The 13,836-nt window shown below is 34.4% G+C and overlaps 2 protein-coding genes and 1 long non-coding RNA gene across 3 annotated transcripts in view; all 3 read right to left on the reverse strand.

Moving 5' to 3' along the window:
• Positions 1–2,704: 2,704 nt before the first annotated feature.
• On the reverse strand, positions 2,705–4,476 carry LOC111704086 (uncharacterized). The gene is made up of 3 exons (XR_002765743.1): positions 4,183–4,476; positions 3,745–3,820; positions 2,705–3,131 (listed from the first exon to the last, which is right to left on the reverse strand). It is a non-coding gene; the product is annotated as an uncharacterized LOC111704086 (long non-coding RNA).
• Positions 4,477–5,272: 796 nt separating this feature from the next.
• LOC111704085 (tetraspanin-31) overlaps positions 5,273–13,836 on the reverse strand; it is a 12,885-nt gene continuing 4,321 nt past the window's right edge. The window contains exons 2-6 of the mRNA XM_023476224.1: positions 9,423–9,524; positions 8,030–8,145; positions 7,423–7,536; positions 6,215–6,312; positions 5,273–5,378 (exon numbers count right to left, since the gene is read on the reverse strand). Of these exons, the coding sequence (XP_023331992.1) occupies positions 5,318–5,378; positions 6,215–6,312; positions 7,423–7,536; positions 8,030–8,145; positions 9,423–9,519 (486 nt within the window). The 5' untranslated portion in view covers positions 9,520–9,524 and the 3' untranslated portion in view covers positions 5,273–5,317. The remainder of the gene's footprint in view (positions 5,379–6,214; positions 6,313–7,422; positions 7,537–8,029; positions 8,146–9,422; positions 9,525–13,836) is intronic.
• Positions 9,525–13,836, reverse strand: part of LOC111704083 (rRNA-processing protein UTP23 homolog) — an 8,993-nt gene continuing 4,681 nt past the window's right edge. Inside the window, exons 4-5 of the mRNA XM_023476221.1 lie at positions 13,302–13,406; positions 9,525–9,888 (exon numbers count right to left, since the gene is read on the reverse strand). Of these exons, the coding sequence (XP_023331989.1) occupies positions 9,549–9,888; positions 13,302–13,406 (445 nt within the window). The 3' untranslated portion in view covers positions 9,525–9,548. The remainder of the gene's footprint in view (positions 9,889–13,301; positions 13,407–13,836) is intronic.

The raw sequence follows: 13,836 nt of genomic DNA on the forward strand, positions 1-13,836 counted from the left end.
GACTCTNTCTAATCCTATGGTGACAGTTTGGTTAGTACACTATGGTTCCTAATCCTATGGTGACAGTGTTCTTGATAGAATGCCATTGCATAGTTGAAAACACAATTGTTGGGACAGTTCATAGAATTTATAGTTTCTTACAAAGGAGTTTGTGGTACAGCTATATATTTTTGTTAAAATGCATTAGAATATCGTTTTACAATTTATGCGTCTCAACTAACAACTATTATCAGTTAAAAGCAAAATATATGAATATTATTTGAAGTAATAATTCAGAATGATGGTAGAAATAACAAAATATAATTTTTAAATACAAAATTAACCTAATATAAAAAATTTAATCTTATCTAATTTATGCCAAATTTTCTCTGTCTATGAATTGTCTCATTTATGAGGATGAAATGTCCAATCCGTGAAATATCATATACGACTAAGTGACCTCATTCTGATTTTTCGTACAGAGCTGGGAACTTAGAATGGTGGATATCGAAATCAATGACTGATCCTCTCTTTTTCTAAATCTCGAGACTATAACCCCAATCCTTGTATCTTGAAAAGTGTAAGAAATTCAACCTATCACAGTCGCGTTTCAGTAGACGGGAGATTTGAAATTTTGCGCGCCATTTAAGATTAATATACAGAAACGGGAGGGGCTGTTCGGATTAAGCAGTCGGGATTACAAGTATCCTATTCTAAAGTTACCAGCTCTATTAATTTTTAGCATAACATTGGGAAAGACAGCGGTGAAAAAAGTAATTCTCACAAAAAAAAATCTCAACTGCTGATAAAAAAGCGATTATACAAAAAAATAATTCCTAACCTCTGACTGATCCATCAAGTTTCATCATGGCAAAAATTTAAACGAAACAAGAAAAAATAAAACTGATATGAATGGAAATTATCAATACCTTTTTTTGAAAAAATGTTAAGATTTAAATAATAAATACAAATTTTTTAGATTTAATTTGCACTTCAAAAAGGTATAGCTAAAATCAAAGATTACAAAAGATGAAATGAAATTCAATTCAAATTTTTTTCTAAATATTTTCCTTTTCGTGTAAAATTTTTTTTAAGTTTTAGATACCACTTTATTAGTCATAATTAGGCACTATTTATGATAATTAATAAATACTTCTCATCTTTGAGAAGCCTCTCATGCGAGCGGGGGAAGGCAGGCGGCCATGAGCCACCACTATTTCCCCTTCCGGGCCACATAATAGCTTTTTTCTCTTCCGGCAGCCATTAGCCACCACTATTTCCCCTTCCGGGCCACCACATTTGACTCTTCTGGGCAAAACTACGTTTTTAAATGGTATATTTAGGGCCTTTAAAGTGTGATTTTTAAAAAATCCAGCCGCGTCACGCAAAAAATCACAAATCAAACCATTTTTTCAATTCTACTTAAGATTGATATTTTGTGTGTTGAATTCTTAAACTGTTTTACAATGAAATTTTTGACAAATTTGATTGAGTATTGCATCTTGAAATATCACAAAGTCTAATGATTATTCAATTTTTGACTCANAAAAGTAATTTTGCCCGGAAGAGTCAAATGTGGTGGCCCGGAAGGGGAAATAGTGGTGGCTCATGGCTGCCGGAAAAGAAAAAAGCTAATATGTGGCCCGGAAGGGGAAATAGTGGTGGCTCATGGCCGCCTGCCTCCCCCCGCTCCTCATGCCACCATGTCTAAAAATTTCAAAAAAATCTTTTATTTAAACTTAAAACACAAGTTTAAAAAACCTCCTGAATTACACAAGCACATTTTGATTTATTGTGCATACTCATTACTGCATAGCAGAGGCTCGGTCTGCCTAGCAACTCTGGGAGGCTCGTGTCTGCATAGCGGAGGCTCATGGCGTCCGGGGATTCCCTCGCTCGCCGAAATTTGTCAGTGAGGATTTGAATTAAATGAAGATAAGCTCGCGGTGTTGTACTCAAGGATTTAATGCAAGGAAAGTTATTTCAGAGGTGTACGCATCTTTTGTACTGCAGTGTGCTGTCAATAGGCGGTAATGTAAACACAAGACGGACGTCAAAGCCTGACATTGGATCCATCTTTCACATAAAAAATCAATGAAATATTCTGGTCATAGGAAACTATTATCTAAATTCAATGCTTTCAACCTTCTCTGATACTAAACGAACACTGATGCATCTATTCTTGTTTACAAATTCCACCCAGAAAGAACTGGTTTCAATATGTACGCAGTGTATACGCAACTGCAATAAACTTTCCTTGCATTACATTCTTGGTTGTACTAGACAAAATGTAATAATTCCTGCTACACAGTTAACCATTCAAAGATCAGGAAAGTTTTTTTCAACATCAACATTGAAATTTAAATGTTTTATAGGTCGATATTTTGTCCCTTGGATCAGTTTCCAAGTATCAAAGGCACTGGTTCAGATTATTAATGACGTTTTTCGTAGTAAAAGAATGCGTATGTACAAATTAGAAAACAGAGGTTCTAGTAAAAATAAACCCGATACAACCCTTGAAATTATTAACTAAATGATTCATACGATAGCTCTAATGTAGCTAGCCAGGAGAATTTTTAATTTGAAAAGATAAATATAACTCGGAATTTACAAATACTCTAAAATAAAATTCGCTTTCCACAAACGCACCAACCTTAATTGATTCAGATAATGTTGGAATTAAGTATTTTAGCTTTGGATAAAATTGTGAGAAAAAAACTTCAAATTTATCTAAATAGTATATTTCAGTTTTAACAGTATCACAACGATATAAAATGAAGTTATTCATATAAAAACTATTACCATTAACTTTTAAATCACACAAAAACTATCACTCAAGGCGTAATTAAGATTTAACATTGAGCTCTGTTAGCCAGAAACTTGTTTTATATCCAAAATGGCGTGTAAAAGAATGACTATTTAAAACTCCACATATCAAATTTACGAGATTGAAGTATAAAGATATAAAATTGTTTAAATATAAATAATTATGAATTAGTGTATAATACTAGAAGAATACACAATTTTTTAAAATGAGATTTTTTGCCGATTGATATAAATTACATGCTGCCGGAGAACGGAGTTTTGTTCGACTCGCTTGCAAACGGATCCATTAGGTTTCTGTATCTGCAAGCAACAATCCCTCCAATCAACTGAAAAAAAGAGATTATAATAAATTTAATGCAATTTGTCCTAAAGCAAACACAAGCCCCGGTGTAGAAATAAAACAAAGTGCAGACAATTGTCCAAAGCTGAAAAAATCGGAAATGAAAATAAAAAAGGCACACAGGCCTACCATCTTATAGGAAAGCATTAGGACGAGGCCGGGGATCTTTGGTATTTCTAAATCTCTTCGCAGACCATATTCCAAGAAACTAAAAACAATTCTTAACTTCAGCTTTGAACAATTTGAATATGAACGCAAAATGTTAAAGGTGAATAGTAAGCTAGCCATTCTATAGAAAATTAAATTGTGGTACATACGATTATAAAATGACTTTGATAATTAAAATGTGTGAAATGCACACATTGATTATTCACGACACTTCCGTGGCATTTCCTACAACCCATAGTCCCACTGCACTGGACAGAGACAATGCAAAGCACTGTAAAAACATGTTCATTGTACATACGTAGTGAATACAACACAGGCTCTGTACAAATTAATTTCAAAAGTGCACAAAACAAATCAAAATAAAACTAGAATCTTGATAGGCCGTTAACATCACCAATGCAAAACCCAGGAAACCCTGAAGGAATTCTAACCTAAGACTTTTTACGCAAATTCCCCAAGGTCCCTGATTTGCAGCCTGTACTTGTGCGTACATACCAACCCAATAAGCTGAAATATTAAGCTTACAATTTGGGAGAAAAAAACGGCCTTCTCAAAATACGTTTACACCTTTACAGTAACAGAAATGGTGAGAATGAAATAAAAAAGAAAAGTTTTTATTTCCACTAAATTTTCTTGATACTAAGCAGACAATATAAGCAAATTCTAGAAAAAGGGGAAATATCTATTTAGCGAGAATGTGAGAGTTCACATCTCCATAAAAAGGTACATGCCCGATTAACAACGGTACCCTAGAAACATTCTGTGAAAGATAACCTTGTATGAAATGAACTTATAATTACTCAATGGTTTTCTTCCGTAGAAATGCACTAGCCAATTTAGTAGGGAAATTAAATTAAAATGTTCATGACCTAAATCCGGATTAGGATAAATTTTTGTCAGTGCGGATCCAGGATCCGTATCAAAATTAACTGGATCCTATGCACGGATTCCCAGGAGAACTGAGAAATCCATATAATACGAGCTCTAAAATTAATCCATTAATACGCAACACCCTGTAGTAATCAGGGGGCGGAAACGTCATGTATGACTGTACCAGAAGAGTGTGTGTAAGTAATAACGAACCAAAAGCGTGTACTGTAGGTACATACAGTACTTAAGAATCTCTGTATTTGCACAGTCTAAGAGAATACATTAAAATGTTAATTGTTTAAGTTTAATATATTATTTATATATTTAATCAACACTAAAAGCCAAATTTTCATGTAAAGAATATAATTTAATTAAAGTTAACAATAAACTATTCGTTATTCAAGCTTGATTATAATTGACGACATTGTAATGCAATTTCCTTGACTGTAGTCATGTTGTGTGTCTGCACCAAAAGTGTCCCGTGTGTAATATGGAACTCGTCTGCGATGCAGTGCCAATTGCTTTCTTATGTCAGACCAGCGTCATTTCCCTTCCCTTTATTCTTATTCCCTGTTAAGAATGTATTTACTTCAGGGACAGATTCATGTTGTGTGCAATGCCCCGGAAAATTCCAAAACAGAGGGAGAGGGACTGAATTTTGTAGATCTAGAAAATAATTAAATTAGTATCTATTTAGGGTTAGGTTAAGACACTTTCTAGGCCGAGCGCTGCGGCTAGGACAGGCTAGGGGGCTGAGCGCAGCGGCACCCTCCTGCCTTTACAGGATTAAATTTCGAAATTTGATACGATTTCATAGTAGGGGGCTTTTAACTATGAATGTTAAAAAGACGAAGGAAAACATGCGACATCGAGGGGCAACAAGTGAACTATTATCGGTATAACCTTATTCTTAAAGCAATGTAAAAACAATACAACTATGAATGTTAAAAAACGGAATGAAATACAAAATCAGATGCTATACCCTCTAAATGTTATTCAACGTTTAAGGCAATAAGTAAACTTCTAATGTTTTTTTTTAATCCTACTCTGACCCTTTTCTTTAAAATCAAGGTAGAAACAGGAGATACATTTTAATTGAAACCTAAGATCAAAACTTTTTTAACGAGACAATTGTTACTTTAAACTTACCCCATCAACACTTTCTTTGGATTTGAAGCAGGTTAATTCTTCACACCTAAAATAATAAAACAATTTTTTATTTGAATTATTATTATTCAATCAATAAATGGAAGGTATGTATAAGAATTGCACCACATTTAACATGGGAAGTTGGGACTGATAAACTAATTTTATCAAGGATTGTAAACAAATAAGGTAAAGTTGGGATTTTTCCATCGAGGATCCAGGATCCGGATAAAAATTTAATGGATCCTAAGCACTGGTTTGAACCTAGTCAACCTTAAGTGTACCTAGTAAACCTTTAGCATACATATAACCGTAAACCTTTAAAATACATAAACCTTTAGAATAAATATAACCTTTAGTATTCATAATAAAACTTTTTTATGCATAGTAAAACTTCAGTATATACATGTAACCTTTAGTATAGATAGTGAACTACTTTGGTATACATAGTTCAAAGTTAACTACTACAGTATACATAAAAACTTTAAACATAATACCTTTGGTGTACGTAAAACCTTCAGTATAACCTATATTTATAAGAAACCTTTATTTACTTAGGAAACTTGATGTATACATAGTAAACCTTTAATAAATCTAGAAAACCTTTTGTATAACTGGTAAACCTAAAACCTTTAATAATCTGGAAAAACTTTAGTATACCTAGTAAACCTTAATCATACCTAGTAAACCAGAGTATACATAGTAATTAGAGTATAAAAAGTGAAGCTCAGTAAACCTTGAGTAAATATAGTAAACCTTGAGTAAATATAGTAAACCTTGAGTAAACATGGTAAGCTTTGAGTAAACATAGTAAACGGCAAGTATGCACTATGCATAGTAAACCTTGAGGATAAGTAAACCTTGCGTATACATAGTAAATGTTACTTGTAAGCATCCATAGGGTTGGTAGAGTTAGTAAGTCCGCAGCAGTCGAATAGTTTCTCAGCATCTAGCTTAGTCTCGTTAGCAGCAGTTTTCCAGCCCTGAAACATTAAGTTTAGCAGCAGATTTCCAGCCCAAATAAAGAGGTTTAGTAGCAGTTTTTCAGCTCTGAAACACGAGGTTTAGTACCAGATTTCCAGCCCTGAAACAAGAGGTTATTAGCAGATTTCCAGCCCAAATCCATGAGATTTAATTGCAGTTTTTCAGCTTTGAAACAAGAGGTATAGTACAAGATTTCCAGCCCTGAAACGTAAGGTTTATTAGCAGATTTCCAGCTCAAATCCATGAGATTTAATTGCAATTTTTCAGCTCTGAAACAAGAGCTTTAGTAGCAGGTTTCCAGCCTTTAAACGCGAGGTTTAGTAGCAGTTTTCCTTTCTTGAAACACGAGATTTAATAACATTTTCCTAGTCCTTAAAGACGTGATTTAATAGCAGTTTTCCAGCCCTGAAAGACGAGAATTAGTAGCAGATTTCCAGCCCAAATCCATGAGGTTTAATTGCAGTTTCTCAGCTCTGAAACACGAGGTTTAGTAGAAGATTTCCAGCCCTGAAACATGAGGTTTATTAGCAGATTTCCATCCCAAATCCATGAAGTTTAATTGCAGTTTCAGCTCTGAAACACGAGGTTTAGTAGCAGGTTTCTTGCCTTGAAACACGAGGTTTAGTAACAGTTTTCCAGTCCTGAAAAACGAGGTTTGGTAGCAGTTTTCCAGCTCTGAAAGTCGGGGTTTAGAATCAGTTTTCCAGCTCTGAAAGACTAGGTTTACTAGCAATTTTTCAGCCCTAAGTAAGATTTTTTTAAAACCTGAGTTCAAAGAAAATAATTCAATTTGTAATTGTTAAAATTGAACTTCTTTTGCTTACATTTTCATACTATGAAATATATATTAATAACTGGTTATTCCTTATTGATGCAGAGCAATTCGGGACAACTTTTCATTAGAAATGGTGGCATTAGAGCGCACATCAGAACAATTTCAATGAAAACGACTAAGTATTTAAAAGGCTTCACGTAAAAACAGCAATTTACAATCGTTAACAGGTCCAATTGGGAAAATTTCGTAAAAATAACAGTTAAAAAGCAATCTAAACGATCGTTTCATTTGATTTATTATATTATTATAACCAACCGAAGAAAAATAAAATTACCATATTCAAAATAACTTCTTCATCCTTGTCGTTTACTCCAAGAGCAGCGCAGGATACAGAGAACTGGATTATGAAGATACAGAACAGGACGATCATGTAAACAAACAACGTCACCTAGACAATTAAAAATGTAAATCAAAACATCACTTAAACAATTATAAATGTTTACAAACTACATCACCTAGACAATTATAAATGTAAACAAACAAAGTAACTTAAAAATTATAAATGTAAACAAACTAACACCAACTAGACAATTAAAAATTTGAACAAATAACATATCCTAGACAATTATAAATGTAAACAAAGAAAGTCACCTACGCAATTAAAAATATAAACAAACAACGGCACCAAGCAATTAAAAAAAATAAACAAACACAACACCTAGACAAAAAAAATATTAAACAATGTTACCTAGACAATTAAAACGTTAACAACGTGACCTAGACAATTAAAAATGTAAACAAACAACGTCGACTAAACAATTAAAAATGTAAACAGACAGTAACCTAGGCAATGCACAAAACATTAATAAACAAGGTTTATCATGAAATTAGCACTCATATTTTTCAGGGCAACCTAAAGACACGAAGAAAAAAAAAGCAACCTGATGATGTCTCATGGCTCCAATAAGACCAATTATAGAAACTATAAGAAGGAAGATCCCACATGCTGTGATTCCACCAATAATTGGTAAACTGGTCACAATTCCAGACACTTTCCCTGAAAACATAAAATAATAAATTTAGAATCGGAAATATAAAGCATATTTCTGTCTTTTACGATAAGCTAAACAAATTTACTGAAAATGCATGTTAGTGAATAAACAAGGAATTACGGGACTATAAGAAAAGCTTGACATTTAACCTAATTTGCATTAATGAATCAATAAACAAAGGGGAGGAGGAAGAGTGGGGGTATAATAAGAATATATTATAACATATTATAGCTCTTAAATGGAATTCATTAGACGTTACCACCCCTTTCCATTATAATAGGAAACGATAAACAACAAGAAACTAAGTTGCCAAGACAATAAGGTTTAATTTGCGTTGCAAATGTAATATAAATCTCTAACTCGATTCTAGTCAATTTAAATGAGTGCCTCATATTAATTAGCAATCTAGCACGATTGTATCATTCCAGAGGCCGTTCCTTCCATAAACTACATTGGTCGACAACTCCTATATTGGTCGTGAAATGTACGGAGAAATAGTGTTTTGTTCAAACGCGTTCTACCACGAGTTATCAGTGTCCGAGTATTGTCTGACCATAAACACATATATCATATGCGACCCCTATCGACGGAAAAAAGGGAAAGCTTATTACGAATTTGATTTGAACGCGGCAAACTATCTTAAACATAAGAAATTGTATTTAATTTCAAATTCATAATGGATCTGAAAAACAAGACACTGCAATCAATTTATGAAATGAAATTAGAAAGCTACTTTGATTAGTGCTGCCACCTTTTCTCAAATAAATCATGGCCACAGTACGGCTAATGCACGGCTAATGATCCAGATACCGTATGGCGTGAGAAACTCTGTCCGTCCATGAATAACTCACGGGTGACATCTAGCGGCCAAATTATCGTCCTCCAAAGTACGTGAACTACACGTCCACTATCTATAGAAGGACCGGCCTCATGGGTCAGGTAAAGATAGATAGATACGACTTTTGAAAGGTGTAAGACCTACTCAGATTTCCCCCAAAGTAAATTTTTTTATAATCTAATTCTTATCATGGTCGGCTTTCAAACGTTAGACTTAAAAAACGCTAAAGTTCTTTACATAACTGTAGTAATAGTTACAGTTACAGTGGTCCTTCATTAAAAGTGGAATTCCGGATTCGCAACGGTAGACTTTAAACTTTAAGTAGGAATAAATGAGATTCCTTTTATTTATTTGAGAAAATATATACCCCAGTTGCCTCTATATATACTATTTAGATGGTCAATTGTTAGTTAATTCTAATTATTAAAAAATTTGACTCATTACCGTGCACAGCGACTCCTATGAGTAGAAATGAGACCAGTATATAGAAAATATTTAACCCTACCAGGGTGTTTTTAGAGCAAGTGAACCCGTTACACATGGTTTCTGAAAAAATGAAGGATTTCAACGTTATTCCTGAGCAGTCTTTTTTTTCTTTCGTCGCTTTTTCTTGCCCGAATTCTGATTTGTGGGTAGAGATTCAGATGGTTTGGACTTAGAACTTTTCTTGCAAGAAAGAGGATTAGGACCCCGAGGTCCTTTTCTTTTCTTCCTGATCGGTTTCACCTCCTCACCGAATTTCTGTTTCTTTAACTCCTGGAGGATGTTGTGCTGGTGCTGACTGAGGTTGGTTTTCCCGTCGGAGATTTTCTCCGTCAAAGACTCTGTCAGGTCAGAAGGTTTCTCAAGAGTTGGCGCATTTCCATGGAGATAGAGCAGCGGAATTCCGGGAATATTTCGCAAATCTTCCCTAGAAGATAAATTGAACGTTAGCGTACTAGAGGGTTTGGGACCTTGGGAGAAGTTAACTCGTGAAGTACAAGAATCTAAATACGTCAGAGATTATAGGAATGAACAGAAAATAGCTAAAATTAATAGTAAACTGTAATTCAGTTTTTTTAAATATTGTTTATGACCAATTCTTTAAAGAAACTATGTTTTTAATTAAAAGTTTAAAGAACATTTCAATGAACCCCATTTAAGGCAAAACTTATTTTATGTAGAGTAGCTGACTAAGCTGTGAAAATATGAAATAAAAAAAAAAAAAATTTATAAAGTTACAAGTTTATAATAAAATGATCAAAGGCAATTACAGCTGCAGAAATAATATGCAACCTTTCAGATTAGAAACACTCGACACACTGACAACTAAAGTTAAACTGGTATTGATTGCTATTGCATGAAGCATGGTACATTGTAATGTTTTGTAAACAAACAAGAACCGGGAAACCAGTTTATGCAAACGTTATTAGTATGTGTACTGTCAAATGTATTTTGTACCTTCAATTCAAAAAAAATTGTGTACACTATTGTGTAAAGTGTACACTGTACAATGTTGTGTACATTGAACACTGAAAAGTACAAAATAAACAAATTAAAAATAATAAACCCGTAAAATTTCCATTATTCCCGTAAACGCCAGCTTGCATTCCAACCTACATATTTTGAAGTTTAAAAACATCACATATACTTAATAACGAAGTCAGAAGCATATGAAAGTGTACACAATATGTACATTGATTATTACATTTAAAAATCAATATTATCCCGTATCGTAAAAAAATCTTAGATACGTATAAGATTAAGAACCGTCATACCGCACGGTAACCATGGATATGCGATTTTGTTAGCACAAAAAATGTTCCCACGAAACATGACAGTTAGTAAATGGTTTTAAACGTCTTCTTCCATAATTTGTTAAGTTCTTTGATACAAAAGGGATTAAATGAAATATACCATGGCAGGATCATTTTATGGTAAAATTGATTTCAAAGTATATTTGAGTAAAAGATTTTTTCAAACGAAATAAACTGCAACAAGTCTTTAATATCTAATATAATATACGGAAGAAGACATTCAAAACCATTCGCGAACTGTCATGTTTCGTGGGACACCCTGTATTTTAATGTACACGAACTCCGTACGTTAACCCCCCTCCTCATTGATAGACTACCCTTCACAAATAATTGAAATAAAGGAGTTAAGTTGCTCAGCTGATCTGCAGCCACGTAACAATATCTGGTTCAGACTACACTGATCCATCCATACACCTAGGTATCTATCTATCTAACCTACCTAGTACCTATACATCTATCCAGCTATCTATCTATCTATCTAACTAACTAAATTTAAATAAGTCAATCTAGATAAAAGAGTTTCTGATCTTCTTAAAATAGTACTAAACATATTCATCTTATTAGTGGTGGTGGGGAAGGATGGATAAAAAGTTAGTTCATATTTAAAATTTTCTCAAACCCCCTGGTTTGTTATCAACTGTTGCACACAGGTGGTAACTAACTTTATATATATATATATATTGTATATAGGTTAAAAATATGAATCACGAGGCAAATTCTAATATTCCAAATATATTGAGATTCTTGTTGATTCATTTTTAAAAAGCATCTTGTTCTATATCTGTATAGTACAGGGGTGTATCAAATTCCAATTTTTTATTATCCCCCCCCCCCTTCTAAATATTTTTTTTCATTTCCTTCCCCTAATTCGCAAAGTAAAAAGACATAATTTTTAAATATTTATAATATAGTGCAGTGCATAATAAACCTTAGAAGGATGCATTTTGAAAAGCATAATTGGCGCCGCAAGGAAATTTGTTTAAAAACTTTGGGTAATGATATTGTGGTAATGGCAAAAATTGATTATTTGTCAGTTAAGGAGTATATTTTTTCTTGGAATTCATTATCAATCATTTTTCTCGGGGGAAGAATTTGTGAAATATTTTTGTAGGCTTGACCATTGGGAAAATTATTGAGTATTGAGTATTCTATTCTGTCATCATATTTGTTATGAAGTTGTGCGCAGAGTGCGAAAAAATTTTAATACGTTTGATATGCTGCATTATAAATATTGGGAAAAAATTATTTTAAAAAACTCTCTGATTTTAGATAAAGTTCTGTGGATATGTAGAGGTAAAGAGCTCCAGCACTTCCCTTCCCTATATTCCCCTTTCCTTCACTTCTTATCTACCAACCTTCCATCGATTCTCTATCATCCCCCTCGCTTCGTTCCCCTTCCCTAACTACTCTACCTTCCTTTTACCTTCCCCTTCTACTTCCCTTCCCTGTCCCTTCCGTAGTTCCCTACATTCCTCTTTCCCTCCCAACCTTACTCTTTCCCTCTCAAACTTGCTCCTTCCTTCTCAACCTTCCCCTTCCCCTTTCCCTCCCTACCTTGCCATTTCCCTCTCAACCTTCCCCTTTCCCTACTTTTCCTCTTCCCTACCTATCTCTTTCTCTATCACTACCTATCCCCATCCCTACCTATCCACTCCCCTTCCTTCTCCCTCCCTACCTATCCCCATCCCTACCTATCTCCTTCCCTACCTATCCCCATCCCTACCTATCCACTCCCCTTCCTTCTCCCTCCCTACCTATCCCCATCCCTACCTATCTCCTTCCCTACCTATCCCCATCCCTACCTATCCACTCCCCTTCCTTCTCCCTCCCTACCTATCCCCATCCCTACCTATCTCCTTCCCTACCTATCCCCATCCCTACCTATCCACTCCCCTTCCTTCTCCCTCCCTACCTATCCCCATCCCTACCTATCCCCTTCCCTTCCTATCCCCATCCCTACCTATCCACTCCCCTTTCTTTTCCATCCCTACCTTTCCCCAAACCCATCCTTCTACTTTCTTCCGCTGTTACCCTTCCACTTTTCCTTAACTTTTCTCTTCCCCTTTTCCTTTCCTTTTCATTTCCTTTTCCTTTCATTTTCCACCTCCCTTTTTTCCCTTGACTTCACCCTTTTCTTTTCCCCTTTTCCTTTTGTTTTCCCTTTTATTTTCCTTTTTATTTTCCTTTTTTTCCCTTTTCCTTCCCTTTTTCCTTCCCTTTTTCCTTCCCTCTATCCTTCCCTATTTACTTCCCTTTTTTCTCCCCCTTTCCCTTCCCTTAACTGCTCCTAACACTAATCTAAGGAACTGTTCCAAACACTAACCTAAGGGACTGCTCCTAACACTAACCTAAGGGACTGCTCCTAAAATTAAAAACCTACGGGACTGCTTCTAAACACTAACCTAAGAAACTGCTCCTAACACTAACCTATGGGACTGATTCTATCACTAATCTAAGGGGACTGCACCTAATAAAAACCTAAGGGACTGCTCCTAATATTAACTTAAGGGACTACACATGATACTACCTAAGTGACTGATCCTGTGATGAAACGATGAAATGATGAGGGTTTCCATTTTTAACCAGACTCTTAATACAAGCACTGGCCCCAATGGATTCCTTGTGATCACATCTGAATATATTTACATGCATATTTACATAATTTAGTGTGAATATTGTTAATCAAATGCTAGGTCTCGAAATCCAATGTGGGCACTTTTAATTTTAAAAATCAATAATTAGTTCCTTAATTAAAGTTCTCTCAGCAGTATATGAGAATCACAGGATACCGAAGAGGAATAAAATTAATCCGTAGATCTACACAAGATGTTCGTTTAAGCCGTGCTTAGGATCCATTTCATTTTGATGCGGATCCGGATCCAGGTTATTTCTTTAAGATTTACTATATTTTTAAAAACAAAAATAATTTTCAAATTTTTTGTTTTATTTTTTCGTTTATTTTTATCCTAAAACTTAATTAACCATTCGGTAATGAGGAAATTTTTATAATCTCTTTTTTCTAAAGTTCAGATTCGGGTTTTAGGAGTAAAAAATTTTTTTTG

This window comes from Eurytemora carolleeae, unplaced genomic scaffold, assembly GCF_000591075.1.
Source record: "Eurytemora carolleeae unplaced genomic scaffold, Eaff_2.0 scaffold497, whole genome shotgun sequence".
NCBI lineage: Eukaryota > Metazoa > Arthropoda > Copepoda > Calanoida > Temoridae > Eurytemora > Eurytemora carolleeae.